Source organism: Buteo buteo, chromosome 12 (genome assembly GCF_964188355.1).
Source record: "Buteo buteo chromosome 12, bButBut1.hap1.1, whole genome shotgun sequence".
Lineage (NCBI taxonomy): Eukaryota > Metazoa > Chordata > Aves > Accipitriformes > Accipitridae > Buteo > Buteo buteo.
In genome coordinates, this window is record NC_134182.1 from 1,349,340 (window position 1) to 1,367,081 (window position 17,742).

Sequence of the window (17,742 nt, forward strand, 5' to 3'; positions counted from 1 at the left end):
GCATGAGATCCTAGCAACAGCTACCTATCCTTCGGATGCTAATGATGTCTGTATTGTAAAGGTGTGGCAAATGCTCATTTCGGTCCTCATTTTGGATTCTGAGGAGAACAAGTGCTATGTACAATGGGAAGTAAAAACAAGAACGTCTCTTTCAGGATGCAAAGCCTGTTCTTGGATCCTTCTGATGAACACAATTTGCCTAAGAGTTTGATGCTGAAAGGGAATTTTATTTCACTAGTATTGATTTACACTGACTTACCCCAGCTGAAGAATTTGAGGAACCTTATCAAACATAAGAGGAAAAATAACTAGGGCAACTAACTTTTCAGCCCATAGCCCCATGATCACTTTTTGTGTCAACGGCCCTCCATCAGTTGCTTTTATCCCTGCTGACCCTGGCTTGCCAGTGCTGTCAGTTGTGCAAATGGACAGTGAACCAAAGCAGGAAAATGAACCAAAGCTGAAAACAACTTTCCTTCTCCCCGTACAGGTCCATGCAGCCACATGAACACGGGCACTGGCACAGGAGAAAGGGCTGAAAGGGCTCGATGGGATGGGGTGGGGGTAGGAGGGTACCTCTTAGAGAACTGACACTTCTGTTCCCCTAACTTGACCATAAAAGCGCAGACTTCAATGAGAAATGGCTGCTTGCCACTTCCTTTGAGCTTTCTGGTTGTTTTGGTTTTTTTTGACAACTGATTTTGGACATATTTACATTTATAATTGCAGTCATTGTAAATGAAACACAATAAATAAATGCAATATAAATGTAACCTACAGAGGTTTTTCAGAATTGCACTGTAACTAGTTTTAATATTAATTTATTACATTTCCATATATATAAAAAGAGAGCTATTTTCACATTTCTTTAATTTGCCAACTGTTCCTCAACAATATGTGGATTCCATAGTAATTATTACAGCATTAGATGAAGATGTTAAAAAGATCTGCAAATTGACTATTTTTAATACTCTTTGCATACGACTGTAACATCAGGATACCAGCCATTAGCACCAATTAATTTGTTCAGAATTAAATTGTAAAAGCCATACTGATCATGAAATAAAACCTCCCATAAAACCCAGGCAACAGCAACATGTCCAATTACTCTGGTATAGAGCCCAAATTTGATGGTTTAACAGGATTGGTTTAGAAATCAATATCCCACCTTATAGAATCTGAACAGTAAAGAATTCAATGTCTTTTAAAAATGTATTTCAGCGGCTTACCACCCACCTATGTCTTTAAAATGAGCATCTTCTAGTTTGACCTTTGTTACTTTATCTTCCACCTAGACCCTTATCTTTGCCTGGCAGATTAAAAACCCGTCTTGCTCTCTTCAGGCAGGTACTCCTAACAGCAATCATGTCACTTTTTAGTTTTGTCTTTAATGACAGACTGCATTTCTTCAAGCTCATTCTACAAGGCAGGTTTTACAGAATCAAACAACTCTTGTATTGCTTCTGCTTTTTTAGGTTTTGAAAATCTTTTAAAAAAATTTCCATACAAGACTTGGATATGATGTCTGGTAGTGATCTCACCAGTACAAAAGATCTCCCCTCTGCTCACATCTTCATTTTCCTGCTGATACATCAAAGAATACTTTTTTTTTTTTTTTTTTTTGCTATAGCAGCATAATGAGAACTTACATGCAGCTAATTATTTCCCTTAAACTCCCACCTCATTTTGGGAGACAGCACCTCCCAGGGCACAGTTTCTCCCCCTCTGTGCGTGTGACCTATATTCTTCGTACTCAAAACATGACCTTGTCCCTGGCTGAATGCAGTAATTAGTCTGAATGCAAGCAACTTATCAAGCGATCCAAATCTTTCTGCAGAGCTGGCCTGCCAGTACTATTTTATCAAGCCACCCATCTTCCTGTCACTGCAAACTTCCTCCTCAGTGATTTCTTTTTTCTTCTTGACAGCCACTAAAGGCAAAGAATAGTGCTGAGCTAAGGGCGGGAGATCAGGAGTCCTGATGAGAAACATCCCCACTTGTAAGAGATACCAACATATAAACATGTTTTGTTTGGTTAGTTGGTTTTCAATTTATTAATAATTTTAACTAGAAGAAAGCCTTATTGAAGTCTATATAAATCAACCACCTTTACCAATCAGACTTTCGAACTTAGAAGAACAGTATCAAGTTTACTTGGCAAGAACAGTTCTATATATAACCATGATGAGTAGAATTAGATAGATTACTGCCCTTTAAATTTCATGTATGGAGCTACTTATTGGCTAGTCATCGTTTTTGTCTGAAATGGGCAGGTTAGAGTTTATAAATACCCAGTTATCCTGTTTGTTCCCTTTTCTCACTGGCAAAACTAAAAATTGTTTTCTAAAAAATAGAACAGTAGAAATTTTTGTTCCTAAAATTGACCTTGAAAAGTGAACATCAGTGTTTTGGAGACTATGAACTAAGAATTATTAAGAGCTACTGATTTTAAATCTACTTCTTTCACAAATTCCATTTTCTCTGCAATCTGCTGTTCTATTAAAGTCTCTACTGAACATGGAAAAAATAACATCAGAGCAGAGTCTGCTTAAGGAAATCCCTTCTCATGTCACTTTGAGAAAAGCAAAGCCTTGCTCTTTCTGGTTTCTGTGCCTGACAAGAGAAGAACTGCCAAATAGGATTAGGCTACCAGTTAATTCAGTCCAAGTTTTTCTGGCAAGACCTAGAGCCTTTTTTAAAAATAAAACTGATCAACAAATTGCAGATCAAAATTTTGGCTGGGCAGTAAAGTGTCCTGTTCACTCACGTTCTTGGGGCAAATGAAAAAGAAATGGATGTCGCTGACTCAAGAATGACTGTGGGAAGAGACTGGTCATGCCTACGTTCAGTCTTCTCAAGGAGGGTGTGTTGACCCCTCCATCTCCATCCCCGCACCCACCGGGATGCTCTGTGGGATGTCCTGCGGCATGCAGACCCACCGGACCAGGTCCTACGAGCTTCAGAAAGCATCACCCACCCCGTCTGGGGTTGCAGCATCTGGGGTTGCTTATGGAAGGGTGACTCTGATATTAAGGGAGCCTCAGGCAGGGCAGATACACCTACAGCAATCAGTGTTTGGAAGGAAGCGTTCATTGTAACTGCACGGGCAACACCCTACCTATGCAGTAATCCCTCCGTGTCACAACTTTCTTCCAAAACCCATACTTATCCCATGGCATTTTCACATCTGCCTGAGCTTTCTATACATTTTCTTGTCTGTATCCTGTGCTTATATGCTTTCTGCAGAGTATTTTACTTTGGACTCGCACTTTCCTAAAGCCCTGAGCACCAGCAATGACCCCTTCTCCTTTAACCCTAACGTCCATACTGCCTCTTCTCCCAAAAGACCAGACCAAGGGCTCATTTCAATAAAAGTCAGTTACTACATTCACTTAACTACAGAAGGTCTTCATACTGCCTGGTGTTTTACACTGCAGCTATACTGAGAAGGGCAATATAACCCTGCGAACCCGGGAAATACTTCTGACAATTTAAATTAACTTTGATCTCCCTTTTCCTCTGAGATTTAAGTCAGTTTTAGACAAGGGCTCCAGGGGCTCTGTACACCAAGTGCTGAGGCCAGTTTATTTCTCGAGTGAGCTCTGTTATCACAGGCATTTCCAAGCAAGGCCAAGAAGCAGGGCTGCTCTGCCACTGAGAAGCTGCAGGTGCCTAAAATTTCTGGAATTTAGAAACAGTGTAATATACAGCTGGATCAGTAAGAAAATTCTTGCTATCCAACTCTTGACAGTCAGCGCCTCTGGGGGAAGGCAGGCAGATTTGGAGCAGCTTAGGAGTGGAGAGCAGACAAACAGGTCCACTGCCACGTAACAGAGGCAAAAGCCAGAGAGACAGAAATATGTGGTCGCTGCATGGAAACCAAACTGCAACAAAAGCAAGGGGATTTCCAAAGCCAAAGCAACAGAGAGATACATGATCGTAACTCCACAAGAGGGACAAATCCTGAGGTCCTGCCTCAGGTGAGCTTCCAGCGGGAGTCTGCCTACATCTAGATGGGAGTAAAACCGCCTGCAGATTTGGCCCAGTGTAAGATACCAACAAAGATGTTCGAACCGCTTTGCCCCCGGGGGAAGGTAACGCTTGCCGATACCTCCGCGGCCTCTCCGCTCCAGTCATAATTTGACAACGTTTGTGGCTCGACGGCGCGCGTTCAGCCCTGCCCTTCCTACCCGCGAGGCGGCGGGACGCGCGAGCGAGTCTCTGAGACGGGCCCTGGCATCCACCTCTTTCACACATCGCACGTTCGCCATCCGCGTTCTCATCTTCGGCCGCGCTGCCGCCCCTCGCCGCCGCCCCTCGCCCAGGCTGCTGGGAGGTTTAGAAAGGCAGACGTTCTCGGTCTCTGCGGGGTCTGGTTGCAGGGGCTTTGGAAGTTACAGTACCTTAGGCCATGTGTTGTCTGGGATTCAATATTGCATTAAAGTGGTGACACACTGTGGGCAGGTGGGATCTATTATTGCATTATGGAGGCTGCTGCTTCCCTGAACAGGCTATGTTTTGTGTGTGAAGCGGGCCCACACCTGCTGGAGCTGGGACCTGGAAATGCGGAGGACGGAAGGCATGAGTCTGTGGTTTCCTGCCGTGAGGGGCATGTGCCTGCGGTGGGGCATGCGTACGGGACTGCTCTCCGCTGAACGGCTGCGCTGTATGAAAGTGCCACCAACGTGAGGGTAGTGTTCTGTCTCCAGGGTTGAGGAGGAGAAAACGGAGGACGCCAGTCTTCTCAGGGGGCTGTACCTCGGGAGGGAGTGCTGAGAAGGCCTGTCCTCCTCCAACTGAAAAAGACCAAGAAGAGTGGAGGAAAAGGTGTCAGGCAAAGACTTGACTCGCCCCTGGTTTGCGATGCGCATGCTGCGGACATCTTCGCTGGCGGATGAAAAATGCTTTTGCTCTACGCGGGGCGTACTTACTGCTCTGCGTCTATAAATTCCCGGGGGTCCTACGGGCACCGCGGGAGCCTGCCATTACAGGGGGCCTGCCACGCTCTCCCCAGCCACACGCGGGCACGAGCGACACCAGGGGTGTCAGGCTCCGCTACGTCAGTCCCCTCCTCTGGCTCTTCGGGCCACACGCCTCACCTCTCTGTTCCTCTGGCATCGCTCATCTTGGCACGTCATTAGGCTATTCATACATCTCACCTAACAGGTAACAGTCAAACTCTGAACGCACTTGGAAACCACGCGTACGAGAAAAGGTGAAACACCTAAATGGTGCTAAAATGATTATGTGTATTTAAAAGCGAGGGATTCTCAGGGGCTCTTTCAAGGAGTCTTACTAAAACTTGGTCCAGGGCTTTGCAAAGGCAACTTTGGGGGCTGTTAGTGGACTTTTCCTTTTCCCACACTTACACTGCCGGCCTCCCGATACACTTTTATACTCAGTACCTGCAGGGGGAGCGTTAATGCTTCCAGTTTGGGTAAGTGAAGTATAAGCAGCAGCTGGAAAGGCAGGCAGAGTATAATTCTCCTTTCAGTGAGAAATTCAAAACACAGAGCCACGGGAGGACATGAGGAGAAGATGCACTCTTAGGTCCCCTTTCTGCTTCTGTGATGCTGGGATGGCCGGGAGAGGGAGGGAAGTATACTCACAGAGGACAGCTTGTGCCAGGAGGAGATCACAGTCCCTACCTTCCCTTTACACACTGAATGGAAGAGCAAGGCGTTACGGGAATGACTTCGGATTCTTCACCCTGAAAATGCTAAGCCCTTCCTCCCCCTTCTACCTCTGCTCTGAAACTAGCACTTTCACAGGGGTCAGCAACCTCAATTTCCAAAACCAGACCATTTTTCCTGGAATTATATTTTTCCTTTCAAATCCATTCCCTTCCTTGTGCTGCATTTCTTTTCAGTAAGCCTCTGCAGGTTTCAAAATGTAATTAGGAAATGTGAAAAGGCAACATTGTATTTTCTTAAGCCAACACTGCTCTCCTTACCTTACTAGAGATGTTGCCCTTGCAAATGATACGAGAAAAAGAGCTGAACTTCATCCAGTCTCATCTCTTTCCTGTCACCTTCAATATCTCTGCAGTGCTTTGAGGCAGGTATCTTATCTTCATAAGCGTCTGAGAACTACTCAGCTTGTGGTGGGCATTAAATGTGAAAAGCAATTATTCACAGTCCTAAAAGTACGGCGTGTCACTGCATAGATCAGACTCTTAGATAATAACAATGTAATGCTGTCATACAGAGTATTTGAGAGACAAATTCTAGACAGCAGCTCTAATTTGTCATATTCTCTTCTTTGCGTAGATGGTGTAGAAATTCAGTCTTGGGTGCACTGTTTGCAGGCTGCACAACTAAGTATACTGGAATTCTTATTACTACTTTTTTGCTCCATGTTTGGGCTCAGCATATTGTATAATTTCCAAAGTATGTATCATCCCAACATGGTAAAGACTTCTCAGATCAAAAAGGATCACTCCAACTACCCAAGTGGACCTCCTTTACAGCACAGGACCAAGGACCTTGCCCAGGCCATGAAGGGGCAAATTGCAACACCCCACCAGCAAGCACACTTAGGTATTGCTGCCTCCTGGCTGAAGCTGAGGTTACATACACGCCACTTTTCTTCACTGATGCTCTAATGCTTAAATTACACGGTCAGCGCTGGAGGTGCTGCCCCCTTTTAGCCTGTTGTCCTTGGCCACAAACAGGCTGAACCACGTTCCATCAGGCCTGTTCTGCTCTTGTTTGGACAGGAGTAGTATGACACCTCTCATGTGAAGTCCCAGAAAAATGTGAAGTTGATAGAGCTCAACATATTTTAAAGATATAAAATGTAATTAGGAATTTCTACTGAGCTTAAGGTTTTCATTGTTGTGACCTGTATATCTATAACGAGCATATGTGAGAATTACTTCTCTTATAGTATCACCCTTTGCTGATCCTTTATTCCTAACACATGGATGGACAGGGAGACTGAATCTAAAGAGCGTATGGGACAGAGGCCAACTCTACATACACCCTTCTCCATCTGCTGGCAAGCTCTTCTCATGCGGAGGGAAGCCGGAGGAGCTCAATGTCAAAGAATTGCATCATCTACAACAGGCACCAAGTGCAGCTCAAGGGGAATTACACCAAGTGAGGGGCAATGAGAGTCTGCCCCTCTTCTGCAAATGCCCATTTCTTACCACTGAGAAATGGTCCCTCAGGTCCCCTCAGAGCAGCCCACAGACGATGCTGTAGAAGGGAAAGCAAACCAAGACCCATAGCACCTTTTCGTATCTCATTTTTCCTGCTGCCTTCTTCCCCCAGCCTACCTCTTCTGCCCAGGGTTATAAACCTGAGGGCCTGACATGTTTTGCTTCTACCTGTTGCTCTATTATTTCAGCCCAGCTTTTCTTCTTTCTGCCTCAGAGCCAGTGAAGTTGTAGTTTCTGTCCTCTCCTGCTGTCTATAGGCACTCTGGGAGGGACAAAGATTTCCCTCCTTACTTTTCCAGGGTCTGGGGCCACAGAGGCCACCGGGACCAAAATAATACCCAGAGAAAGCCCTGCTCAGCGTTCAGTCCTCAGTGCAAATCAGAGTTCCTCCAGGTAACAGACCCAGGGCAACCCAGGGCTCTACACCACATGAACCAGAGAGGCAGTACGGATCACCCGAAATGCTGGAGCCCTGTCCTTGTAGTGAGGCAGCCCCCTCCTGTGTCTCTGTGTCCCTTTCTGAAGAATAATCATTACCAACTTAAATCAATAGGGGAAGAGAACAGCATACTGGGGTTGCTGAAGTGGTTTGTCCTCTGATCAGCTGTGCTATTCCCAAGGGTATTGGGCAACATCACAACTATAGCATCCCTCAGATGAGGCGATGATGAAGTTCAGGAGCATGGGAGCACCCGTGGGCTCAGCACCAGAACAGAGAATATTTTCTTGGCTCAGTGAGGGGCTCAGCACAGTTTTTTACAGAAGAAAACCAGTGATTATAGGTAAAGTTGGACTCCCAGGTGAAGTTGGCCCAGGAAGCCTGTGCAATGTGCTTCTGACTGCCTCCTGTCTTACCCATGGTATTACCGACACAGGTCTTCACGCCGAATATGCTTGCGTGATCTCTCAGCAAAGATGCCAATGGTGGGGTATGGCTGGAAAGGACTTATAAGCTCCACAGCTGCTGCCCTCTCAGGGTCAAGACACGGAGAACTTTAAATAAGTTCATTTTTGGCATTCTCCTGGCTGTGGAAGGCTGGCTGTGGGAGAAAAGAGGCCTAATATAGCACCAAGGGAGATTTTTTTAAGATTGAATCTAACTACGCAGCTAACTTGGTGAGGAAATACACCAGTGCCTTTTCACATTGGGACCTTTTCTAAAAGATGAACTCTTGGCTCTGGGAGATGGGACTGTAAGACATAGTGTAAGCAAAATGCTCTCTGAACTCTGCAGAATATATCCAAGAATAGGGAAGGAAGAGTTAAAATGATCTCCCACTATTGCTTCACTTTTCTTGTGTTTTTTAGATGCGACATCATTTGGACAGGCATGTTTTAGGCAGGCAAGTCTCAAAATATTTTGCACAATGCCAATTGCACTAGCAGCAAGGGAGATTCAGAGTCAAGAAATACCTATGAGCACGGACCTACAGTCAGAAGTAATTGCTAAAACTCATAAACAAATGAACATTTTTATTTCTTTCCAACACAGAGGGCAGCAGTAAGTTGCCGTCTCTGCCAAGTGTCAGTGAATTTACCCAGCATATTTAAGAACTTGACAGGTTTTTAAATTGTATTCCTAGGTGTGGATATAAATAGTTTCCAACAATAACAGCAATCCTATGTCAGGATTAATATGTAAACAGAAGTGCAGGTTCAATCTTTTTTTTCCACTCATTTTTAGCTATTTCTGTAGCTTTATCTGCACATTAATGCATAAAAATAAGCAGAGATTTATTAGTACATTCCTGAAATGCATACATTGAAGTAAGCCCTAAGAGCCCTGTTAAACAGCTTGCTGGGTGCCTGCTGCTGCACTGAGCAGCGCACAGACAGAAGGGCCTGAACAGGACATAAGTTTCATGACAGACCTGTTTTCCCTTTATACCAGGGCTTCCCATGAGGTCTATGCTCCACTGCAGCTGTCTTCTTGTCAGCTGAAACTGGGAGATATCTAATATGTGAGAATATTTGGGTCAGAAATTCCCCCAGGGTATTCAGAGCCTCCTCTGTACTTGACTTTACCCACAGCAGCATCTGTTCATACTGTGTTGCCTCTTACACCCACACAGTTTCATGAGGACACCACCATCCCTCACACTTGTACTACAATATCTTTTTTCCAACAGATTCATATATTTGAACAAACATCTGAGCTCTAAACGAGGGTAGCTCAGGGAACTACAGGCTGGTCAGCCTGCAGAGAGCATGGAGCAAATCATCCTGGAAGCCATTACCAAAGATATGAAGGAGAAGAAGGTGACTGAGAGCAGTCAGCACGGATATATGAAGGGGAAACCATGCCTGATGAATCTGATAGCTTTCCGTGATGAGATAACTGGGTGGGAGGTTGTTTATTTCAACTTTAGTAAAGTTTTTGACACTGTCTCCCATAACATCCTCATAGACAAAATGATGAAATATGGGCTAGATAAGCAGTGAGTTGGACTGAAAACTGACTGAGCTGCGGGGCTCAAAGCATTGTGCTTTGGGAAACAAAGTCCAGCCGGAGGCCAGTCACTAGTGGTGTAGCCAGGGGTCGATACTGGGGCCACTACTGTTTAACAGCTTCGTTAATGACCTGGTTCACAGATGATACAAAACTGGGAGGAGTGACTGACACACCAGATGGTTGTGCTGGTATTCAGAGGTGCCTGGACAGGCTGGTGAAATGGGCAAAAAGGAATTTCATGAGGTTCAACAAAGGGAAGTGCAAAGTCCTGCAGCTGGGGAGGAACAGCACACACTAGGGGCCAACTGTCCGGAAAGCAGTTTGACAGAGAAGCACCTGGAGGTCCTGGTGGACATTAAGCTGAACACAAGCCAGCGAGGTGCCTTTGTGGCAAAAAGGGCCAACAGCCTCCTGGGCTGCATTAGGAGGAGTGTTGCCAGCAGGTTGAGGGAGGTGGTCCTTCCCCTCTACTCAGCACTGGTGAGGCCACACCTGGAGTGCCGTGTTCCAGTTCTGGGCTGCCCAGTACAAGAGACACATGGAGATAGTCCAGCGAAGGGTCACAAAGATGATGAAGGGACTGGAGCACCTCTCATTTGAGGAAAGGCTGAGAAAGCTGGGACTGTTTAGTCTGGAGAAGAGAAGACTCAGGGGTGTTCTTATTGACATTTATAAATACCTGATGGGAAAAAGAAGATGGATCCAGACTCTTCTTAGTGGTGCCCAGTGAAAGGACAAGAAGAAATGGGCTGAAATTGAAATACAGGAAATTCCATTTAAACAGAAGGAAAAGTTTTTTTACCATAAGGGTGATTGAACACTGGAACAGGTTGCCCAGAGAGGTTGTGGAGTCTCCATCCTCAGAGATATTCTGATTGGACACCATCCTGAGCAACCTGCTCTAGTTGATCCATCTCGGAGCACAGGATGGGACCAGATGATCTCCAGAGGTCCCTTCCAACCTCAACCACGCTGTGATTGATAATCCAGAGGTCACTGTCTTTTTGCCAGTAACAAGTAATGGCTTATATATTGGAGCCAGAGAATGGAGGAACAGAAGAAAGCATTAGAGCAGGGATTACCCATTTGTTCTCAGTACTTTACTGACACCAATGGATGATCACCAGTTTTCGGGAGACCAGAATGAGATCCCAAATCGGTACAACAAGGCCTATGACCTTAGTCATGGTAGTTCTGCATTTAGTGACTTTTTTACCTATCTTAAAAGGCTCAGTTCATATTCAAAGATAAGGAAGATTTATTCTCACACACACACACACACAATCTAATCAGAGTTTCAATCAAACCCGGAGGAAGCCCAAGCCTGAGCTACAGGAAACATCTGTCAATGCTAGTGAGGCCTTCAGTATTTTCATTAGTTAAGTCCTTGGTCACCTTCTTATTAGCATCCCAACCAACTGTCCCTCCATCTCTGCTGTACCTAAGGAGAACAGGCTTCTGCTTTCCTTGAGACACCAAGTCATTTTTCCTTTGAGAGTTAGCAGTTGGTTTTGTGACAGCAAATGGAAAAACACGAATGTCACTGCAAAGCTGTGTATATAGAGGCAACTGAAGGGTCCAGACATCAAAGGAAGCACAGCTAATTCTTGGCCAGCCAAAGAATCCAGTGTTGGTCTGTATGTACAAAGCTAGGCCCAGGAGTAACTAAAGGGTATTTCAGAGCACAGGAGCAAAAAAATGCACGGTCCGCTGGAGAACCAAGGCTCTCTAATGTATTAGCAGTGATCACCCACAATCGCAATAATCTACCTGTTTTGCCTGCTTTTTAAGTATCACTGTGCAGTGATAAGGAGCCTTCATACTGTATCACACTCCACTCCCCCAGTCATTTCACATAGCAGTATAACATGCTATGGCCAAGCAGGCACCTCCAGCCTTCTTTAGCTATGCTAAATATGTCAGTGAAGTGTCCCTGCTGGCTCTTACAGCTGGTTCTTACCAGCCGGCTCTTGCCATGTTCATCACATCTTGCAGATCTTGCACATCTTGCACTGACCAGCCCAATAAGTGTACAGACAGAGCAAATTCAGACACAGACCCTTCCAACCCTGCCAACCTCACCTATGCAATCTCTAGATATCTGGGGCATTCAACATATTGGCTTTATGCAGCAAACACTACCTAGGAACCTTGCAACTAGACACAGTCTCCGTGAGAAGCATGGACTGCTACTATCCCGTGCTCAGGAGGACAGTCCCACTAGTGCCTGCTGTCAGAATTTCTATCCTTTCTGTAAATACTGCAGCTTCATACACCTTAGTAAGGAACATCTTGCCTGGCAGGCAAGGATTTGGTTTGATTCTTTTTATATAGTTTCTTGTATCCTTCATGTTTTGCTGCCAAAACTAACAGTCCTTTTTTTCTTGTACCTCTCCAGGATCCAGAGCAGAGAGGAATCTGGGCAAGGTCTGAATGGAGGGATGTTCTTTTAACATGCTCCAGTCCAGTGAACACTCCCTTAGAGAATAAGCTCAAGAGGGAATGGGAGATGAAGTTACCATCTTCTGGAGGGGAACAAGCAACTGCACAAGTGCCCCCTGTAGAAGAGTATCATTGTGTCCATGACCCGAGACTCTCCTGCTCTTTGCTACACTTATGGATCCCACGTGCATGAGAGATCTTCATTAACATAAAAATAGAAAAAGCCCTCAGGAGAACAATTTTATTGTCTCTTGCAGTGAACGCTCTGGGACAGCCTTCTTCTGAATGTCTGAGAAATGAAGATTAGGTATGACAGAGGAACTCTGAGCCTAACACTATATCATGTTTTTCCAGGTAATCTAATAAATTACCTCCCACTAAAAACTGAACTTCTTTATATCTTCAGAGGACCACAGAAAAAAGCAAAACCAAAATTAAAAAGCCCTCTACAACTATCTGGAAAAAACACAGTAGATAAAGAACATTTCTGTGAGTAAATACCTGGTAACAACAATGCCAGTCACTGAAGTAAGTTTGTCGGGATGTGTGTGCTGGTTACTCTGAGCTTTTTATTAGGTATTTAGAAGAAAGTTTAGTTTCAGGGAGTTATTTTATGGTTTGCATTGCTGCAGTCCTGCCCAGTGGTGGTGTGAGATTAGGTCAGAGGGCGTTCTCTTGCCATACACTGCTCTTGCTGCTGAGAAACTATGTGGAGATTTGCTAGCGACATCTCCATACAACTAAGTGGTTATTAGCAAAACACTGTGGGAGAGCAATAAGAGAACTGATTAAAGATACTCACAACCACAGCTGTGCTCTCCTCTTGTCCCTGTACCAAAACGGATGAAAGACCTTGATAACAGCATGTCCTTGGTAGGGGACAACGTTACTAGCTATAGGGAGCACATTTAAGGTGTTCACAACATTTGCAAGCACTGTCAGAAAGAGTTTCGCAAGAGCATGCATGCTTGGAATCACAGAATTCTCCAGCACAGCTGAGGTTTCCTAAGATGATGCTATGCTAGGCAACAAGATACAGACCCAGGGATCTTACCTGTCTCTGAGGACCAGTAGGTTCAGATTCTCGTCTCCTTTGTCGGATAGCTGGTGCTGAATGTAGGGGGGAGTGGGCTGGACTTCCTATTTGCTGTTCGTGTTTACTGTCAGATACTGTTTGAGAAGGTCCTTCATGTCTGTGGGAACTGTCCTCCTCAGTCACAGGCTGCATACCCCGACTTCGCCCATCATGCGTCTTCGGCCTGACTGCAGCATCTGCCCCCAAACGCCTTCTCTCCTCACCCTCTTCAATAGGTCTTAGCTCCTCAGGCTCCTCATCCGTGGTTCCAGAGGTGCTTGGCTCAGCACCTGGGTGAAAGTCCTTCAGCTCTGTCTCCTTGTCAATGATAACCCACTCCTTGCTATCAAAGTCCTCCTCCTCTGCGAGTGGCACTGAACGGAAAGCATTGCTGAGGGCTTCATGTTCCACCGAAGCAGACACATCCATCCGACCACTTGCCTGCCGGTCAGCCTGGCCAGTATCAATGGACAGCATCTGGGCTGGCTGGGAGGAGCATACAAGCCGTGATGGAGAGCCAGGTAAATCCATTCGAGATCTAAAGACAGAACATGAAGCCATTAAAAATACATCAGGTTTGCACTCAAAGTTAGGGAACATAAAAGTTGAGAGAAAACCTGTGTAGTCTATCTCACTCATTTCTTGGTACGCTTCATAAAGACAAGCTTAAGCAAAAATATTTCTTTAGAACCTACAATAGCATAAAGATCTTCCCCCTAAAGTGGTTCAGTATGCCAGCCAATTCATCATCTCTATTCTTTGTAGATGACAGGATGATAAACAGTTTCCCCCAACAACACCAATATACTCTTTCCCCTTTGTTAAGTTCTACTGGTTTGTGAAAAAACCCAAAACCAACCAAAACACCCCTAAATCCTAAATTTACTATCTGACTTAACAGTGTCTCTGCTGGGCTCCTATAATCTCTTCAGCTGCACTGTGCTATCTCTAAGGCGGCCACATGAGTTCTTCGAAGCCAGCAAGAATCTTTGATCCCATTGTGCATAGATGACCCCAAAATACTTTGGAGGAGCAGGAAGAAAATATGGCAAGCATCCTTTTACAAAGGGTAGTATAATGAATGTTCAGTGGCTCGCGGTCTAAATAGCAGCAGCTTCTGCAGACATGCAGAAATACCTTTCAAAGAGGCTCTGGAAGCAACCTGTGCCCCAATGGCCCTGGCAGCATCTCAGCTGGAAAAGCCAGTGGCACTTCTGTCTTTCTGCTCCACAGTGTTACGATCCATGCTTCTCATTTGGCCTGCATCTGCTGCTTGCTTTGCTTCTCTGTTTATCACAAAGCCAGAGCGTCCGCTGCCCAGAAAAAAGACAGCTGCAGTGTGTTTTACAAAAGGATTTCAACAAGGACCAAAGACCAGAGCCTTGCAGACTCTTCTGGGAAAAGCCTCCCATGCATGAGGGGAAACAGAGAAGTGACTGACCATTGGGTGAGGGTTGCTAAGCAAAACTGGGTATCTTTAACACAGTGGAAGGTCAAAGCCAAGATGGAAAGAATTACAAGCAAAAATGAAAAATTTTTGACGAGGGAAGGGGAATTAGAGAAGGACGTGCATGAGAGGTTGATGTAGAGAAAGTTGTGAGCAAAACCAAAGATCTCAGCAAAAGCTGTCTGACGGATCTGAAAGAAATAAGGCTGTATTTGTTAAAGTCTTAAAAATGTATGACTGTGAATAGGGAATACTAAGTATGCAAAGTAAGAATGCAAAATGGCCTACACTCTGTGTGTGAAGAACTGGATTTTAAACAGCTGTTGCTAAAAAATAAAAGAAACTCTGGATTTAGCCAATGTCTTCATCTATTCCCCAGCAGAGGAGAGACTCTGGGAGTGGAAGAATTTACTGCAGAAAGCCAGAAGAATTTCCCACTGCTGGGACTCGGGTCTGTGTTGTAAAAAGACAAAAACAGAATAAAAAGAAGATTGTGTGGCAGAGTGGAATTATATTTGCACCATACTTGGTGCAAGCTACTTGGAAGATGAAAAAAGATCTTGATTTTAAAAACAGGAGTTGAGGGAAGAAGGCAGGAGAAAGGGATGTGTTTGGATAATGCTCATTTTCTATATTAAGTTAGCATGATGCTGAGTAGACAAGGAAGAGTGGGAGAAATAAAGGAAGGAGTTAAAAGCATTCAGTGAATATACAGGGCTAGTGTTGCTGACTATTATATATAGCTTTTTTCCCTTCCTATTTTAAAGAGCTTTTCTTCTGAGCAAGCAAAAGAAGAGGTAGTAAGAACCAAGAATTGTTATTCAAACCCTAAATTATTAACAGCAACACAAACAATCTTTCCTGAATTACAGAGAAGCATTACAGCTTCCCCCAACCACCCAGAATAAAACAGTAACTAACAAACTGGGGGTAGTGCTAGGGGCTCATCCTCTCTCTAGTTCTTTTTGATCCTTCTTCATTTTCAGCTACCGTCTCCTTGTGACTGTTCCTCTTGGTTGAAGTCTGTCAGATTTTCTCTGAGAAGAAGACCTGTCTCTCTCCTACCTCTTTTAGAGGCGCCATTTCACCAGCATGTCCTGCAACTACAGTCCATGGCCCTGACCTTCAATGGGAAGAGGAAGACAGAGTAACAAAGGATGTGAAGGGGGTTACCAGCACGAAGGGCTTATGTCTTGTAACACGTGTTCTCCAGCACGCAACACTTTAAAAAGCTTCTTTCCATTATTTTTATTATTCTTGGTTTTTGTTTATTTCTTTGCTGTGGATCTGAGAGAAGGTATTTCTATTACCCTCAAAATTAGGGTGTAACATGTACTTTTCATGTGCAAACAGGCACAATACTATATGCTGAGAAATGAATACTATTATTACTGTTAATGAAAAGTAATGAAATAATGAAACCCATCAGATCAGGATCTGCCAGCTAGCTCCTAGAATACATGCATCCCTGTATGTATCCTAACAAGATCCATTCTTCCCTCCCACCTCAGGCCAGCCAAAAGCTTTCTGACTGTTTACATTATCTCTGACCTGATGCTTTGCCTTCCCTCTGACAAATGTCCCTCCTTCCACCTGTGGAGTTCTTCCCATCCAGGGACAGGATGAGAATCATTCCCACTAACTCTCCTTATTAACAGACATGAGTGTCTAGTCAGAAAGATCATAAAGCTCATGAACACCTCCACCCCCAAATGAACTTCCAGTGCCTGCTGATCTAGTGATCAGGTTGGTCTCAACAGTCAATCCACAAGACACTGCTAAAAGCAGTAGGAGGCTACAGAGGGTGAGCAAACCTTCTTTCATGTAGATCTGCTTTGCCATCAGCAGTGGAGAGGCGTTCTGACTCAGGGCTGTTCACACGGCGGTATCTTAGGGAGCGCACTTGTGCAGTAGGGGACTCCGGAGGCACTCGGACAGGGGAACTGGGGCAGACACCGTTTCTCTGCTCCTCTTCCACCATGCACTGAGTCTGTAGGGGGTAAACACAGAGAACCTCAAAATCTGTCCAAAGACATTGCTTTCCCATCCCTCACTGTTGCTCTGTGCTTTCTTCAAGGATAAAGTTTCAGCTGCATTTTCACAATCTACACAAGCGATGTTTGAAGGAATGCAAGGGGCCACATGCCCTGGCAATTACCCAGTATTAAGACAAGGTATGGGTTTTAAATTGATTCAAATATTTAAACATCTTTACAAGGTGGCCTTTGCATTTCAGTTACCCTGAACAGTTGATCCAAAGGAGTTATCATGGGCAAACCTACTGCATACACAAACCCTAACTGCTTATCTATGTCAATATTTGTCTATGCAGTGTCCATGCATTATATTGCAATGTACATACTTTTACTTCAGATGAACTTGATATGACTAAGCCATCTCCTAATTCCCAGGGTGGTTTGGGGTTTTTTGTTTTGTTTTGTTTTTAAGTCTTGGTCTTCTAAACAAAGTCCTCCAGGACATATACTCAACCACAACATCTGTAAGAGCCTTCCACAGACCCAAGGTCATGCAGGTACCTGAACATGCTCGTGGACACTTGTGAGCATTGGCTGTTCATACTCTACCAGTACATATTTTCTGGTTTCATATGGCCTTAGTGAATCTGATTGTTGTTTTTTTTTAATTTAGCAGCAGACAAAGGAGCAAAGTAGGTGACTGTAACACAGCTGCCTTCTGCCTTCCACTCTGCTGCTTTCCCTCGGAAGAGGAGACCTGCTTAGGCAAAAGTGTAGAGGCAGAATGGTCCAAGGGCTACAGCAGCAGTCTAGGATTTGCATTCAACCCTGTTGTGCTGCCAGCCATACAACATCAGCTGCTACACTGTGCGGATGTGCATTGAGGTGCCAGCGCAAGTTCCTAGTATGGTGAGTGTTTACCCTTCTCTGCAACATGCCCTTTATTCACTTGTCCTCTATTAATGCCAGAGGCTCTGAATGTAAGCAGGCTTCTCAGTAAAATGCTGCTGGTCAAGACAGTTGCCTTTGTGTGTGTACTGTGTTTACGGCAAGTCAGTCAGTGTCCATAAATTAGCAGATCTAAACCATCCAGGCTGGGTTTGGAATGCATAACTAATGAGCCTTTGCAGCTAGGGAGAGTGGAGGAGAACTTTCAGGCATTACAGGAAAAGCAGAATAGATGATAAT

General features: G+C 44.7%; 1 protein-coding gene across 3 annotated transcripts in view; it reads right to left on the reverse strand.

Annotated features, from left to right (window-relative positions):
• TTBK1 (tau tubulin kinase 1) overlaps positions 1–17,742 on the reverse strand; it is a 102,797-nt gene that overhangs the window by 23,714 nt on the left and 61,341 nt on the right. For all 3 annotated transcript variants that reach the window (XM_075042390.1, XM_075042391.1, XM_075042392.1), the window contains 2 exons: positions 16,393–16,568; positions 13,111–13,669 (listed from right to left, as the gene is read on the reverse strand). In XM_075042390.1, the coding sequence (XP_074898491.1) occupies positions 13,111–13,669; positions 16,393–16,568 (735 nt within the window). The remainder of the gene's footprint in view (positions 1–13,110; positions 13,670–16,392; positions 16,569–17,742) is intronic.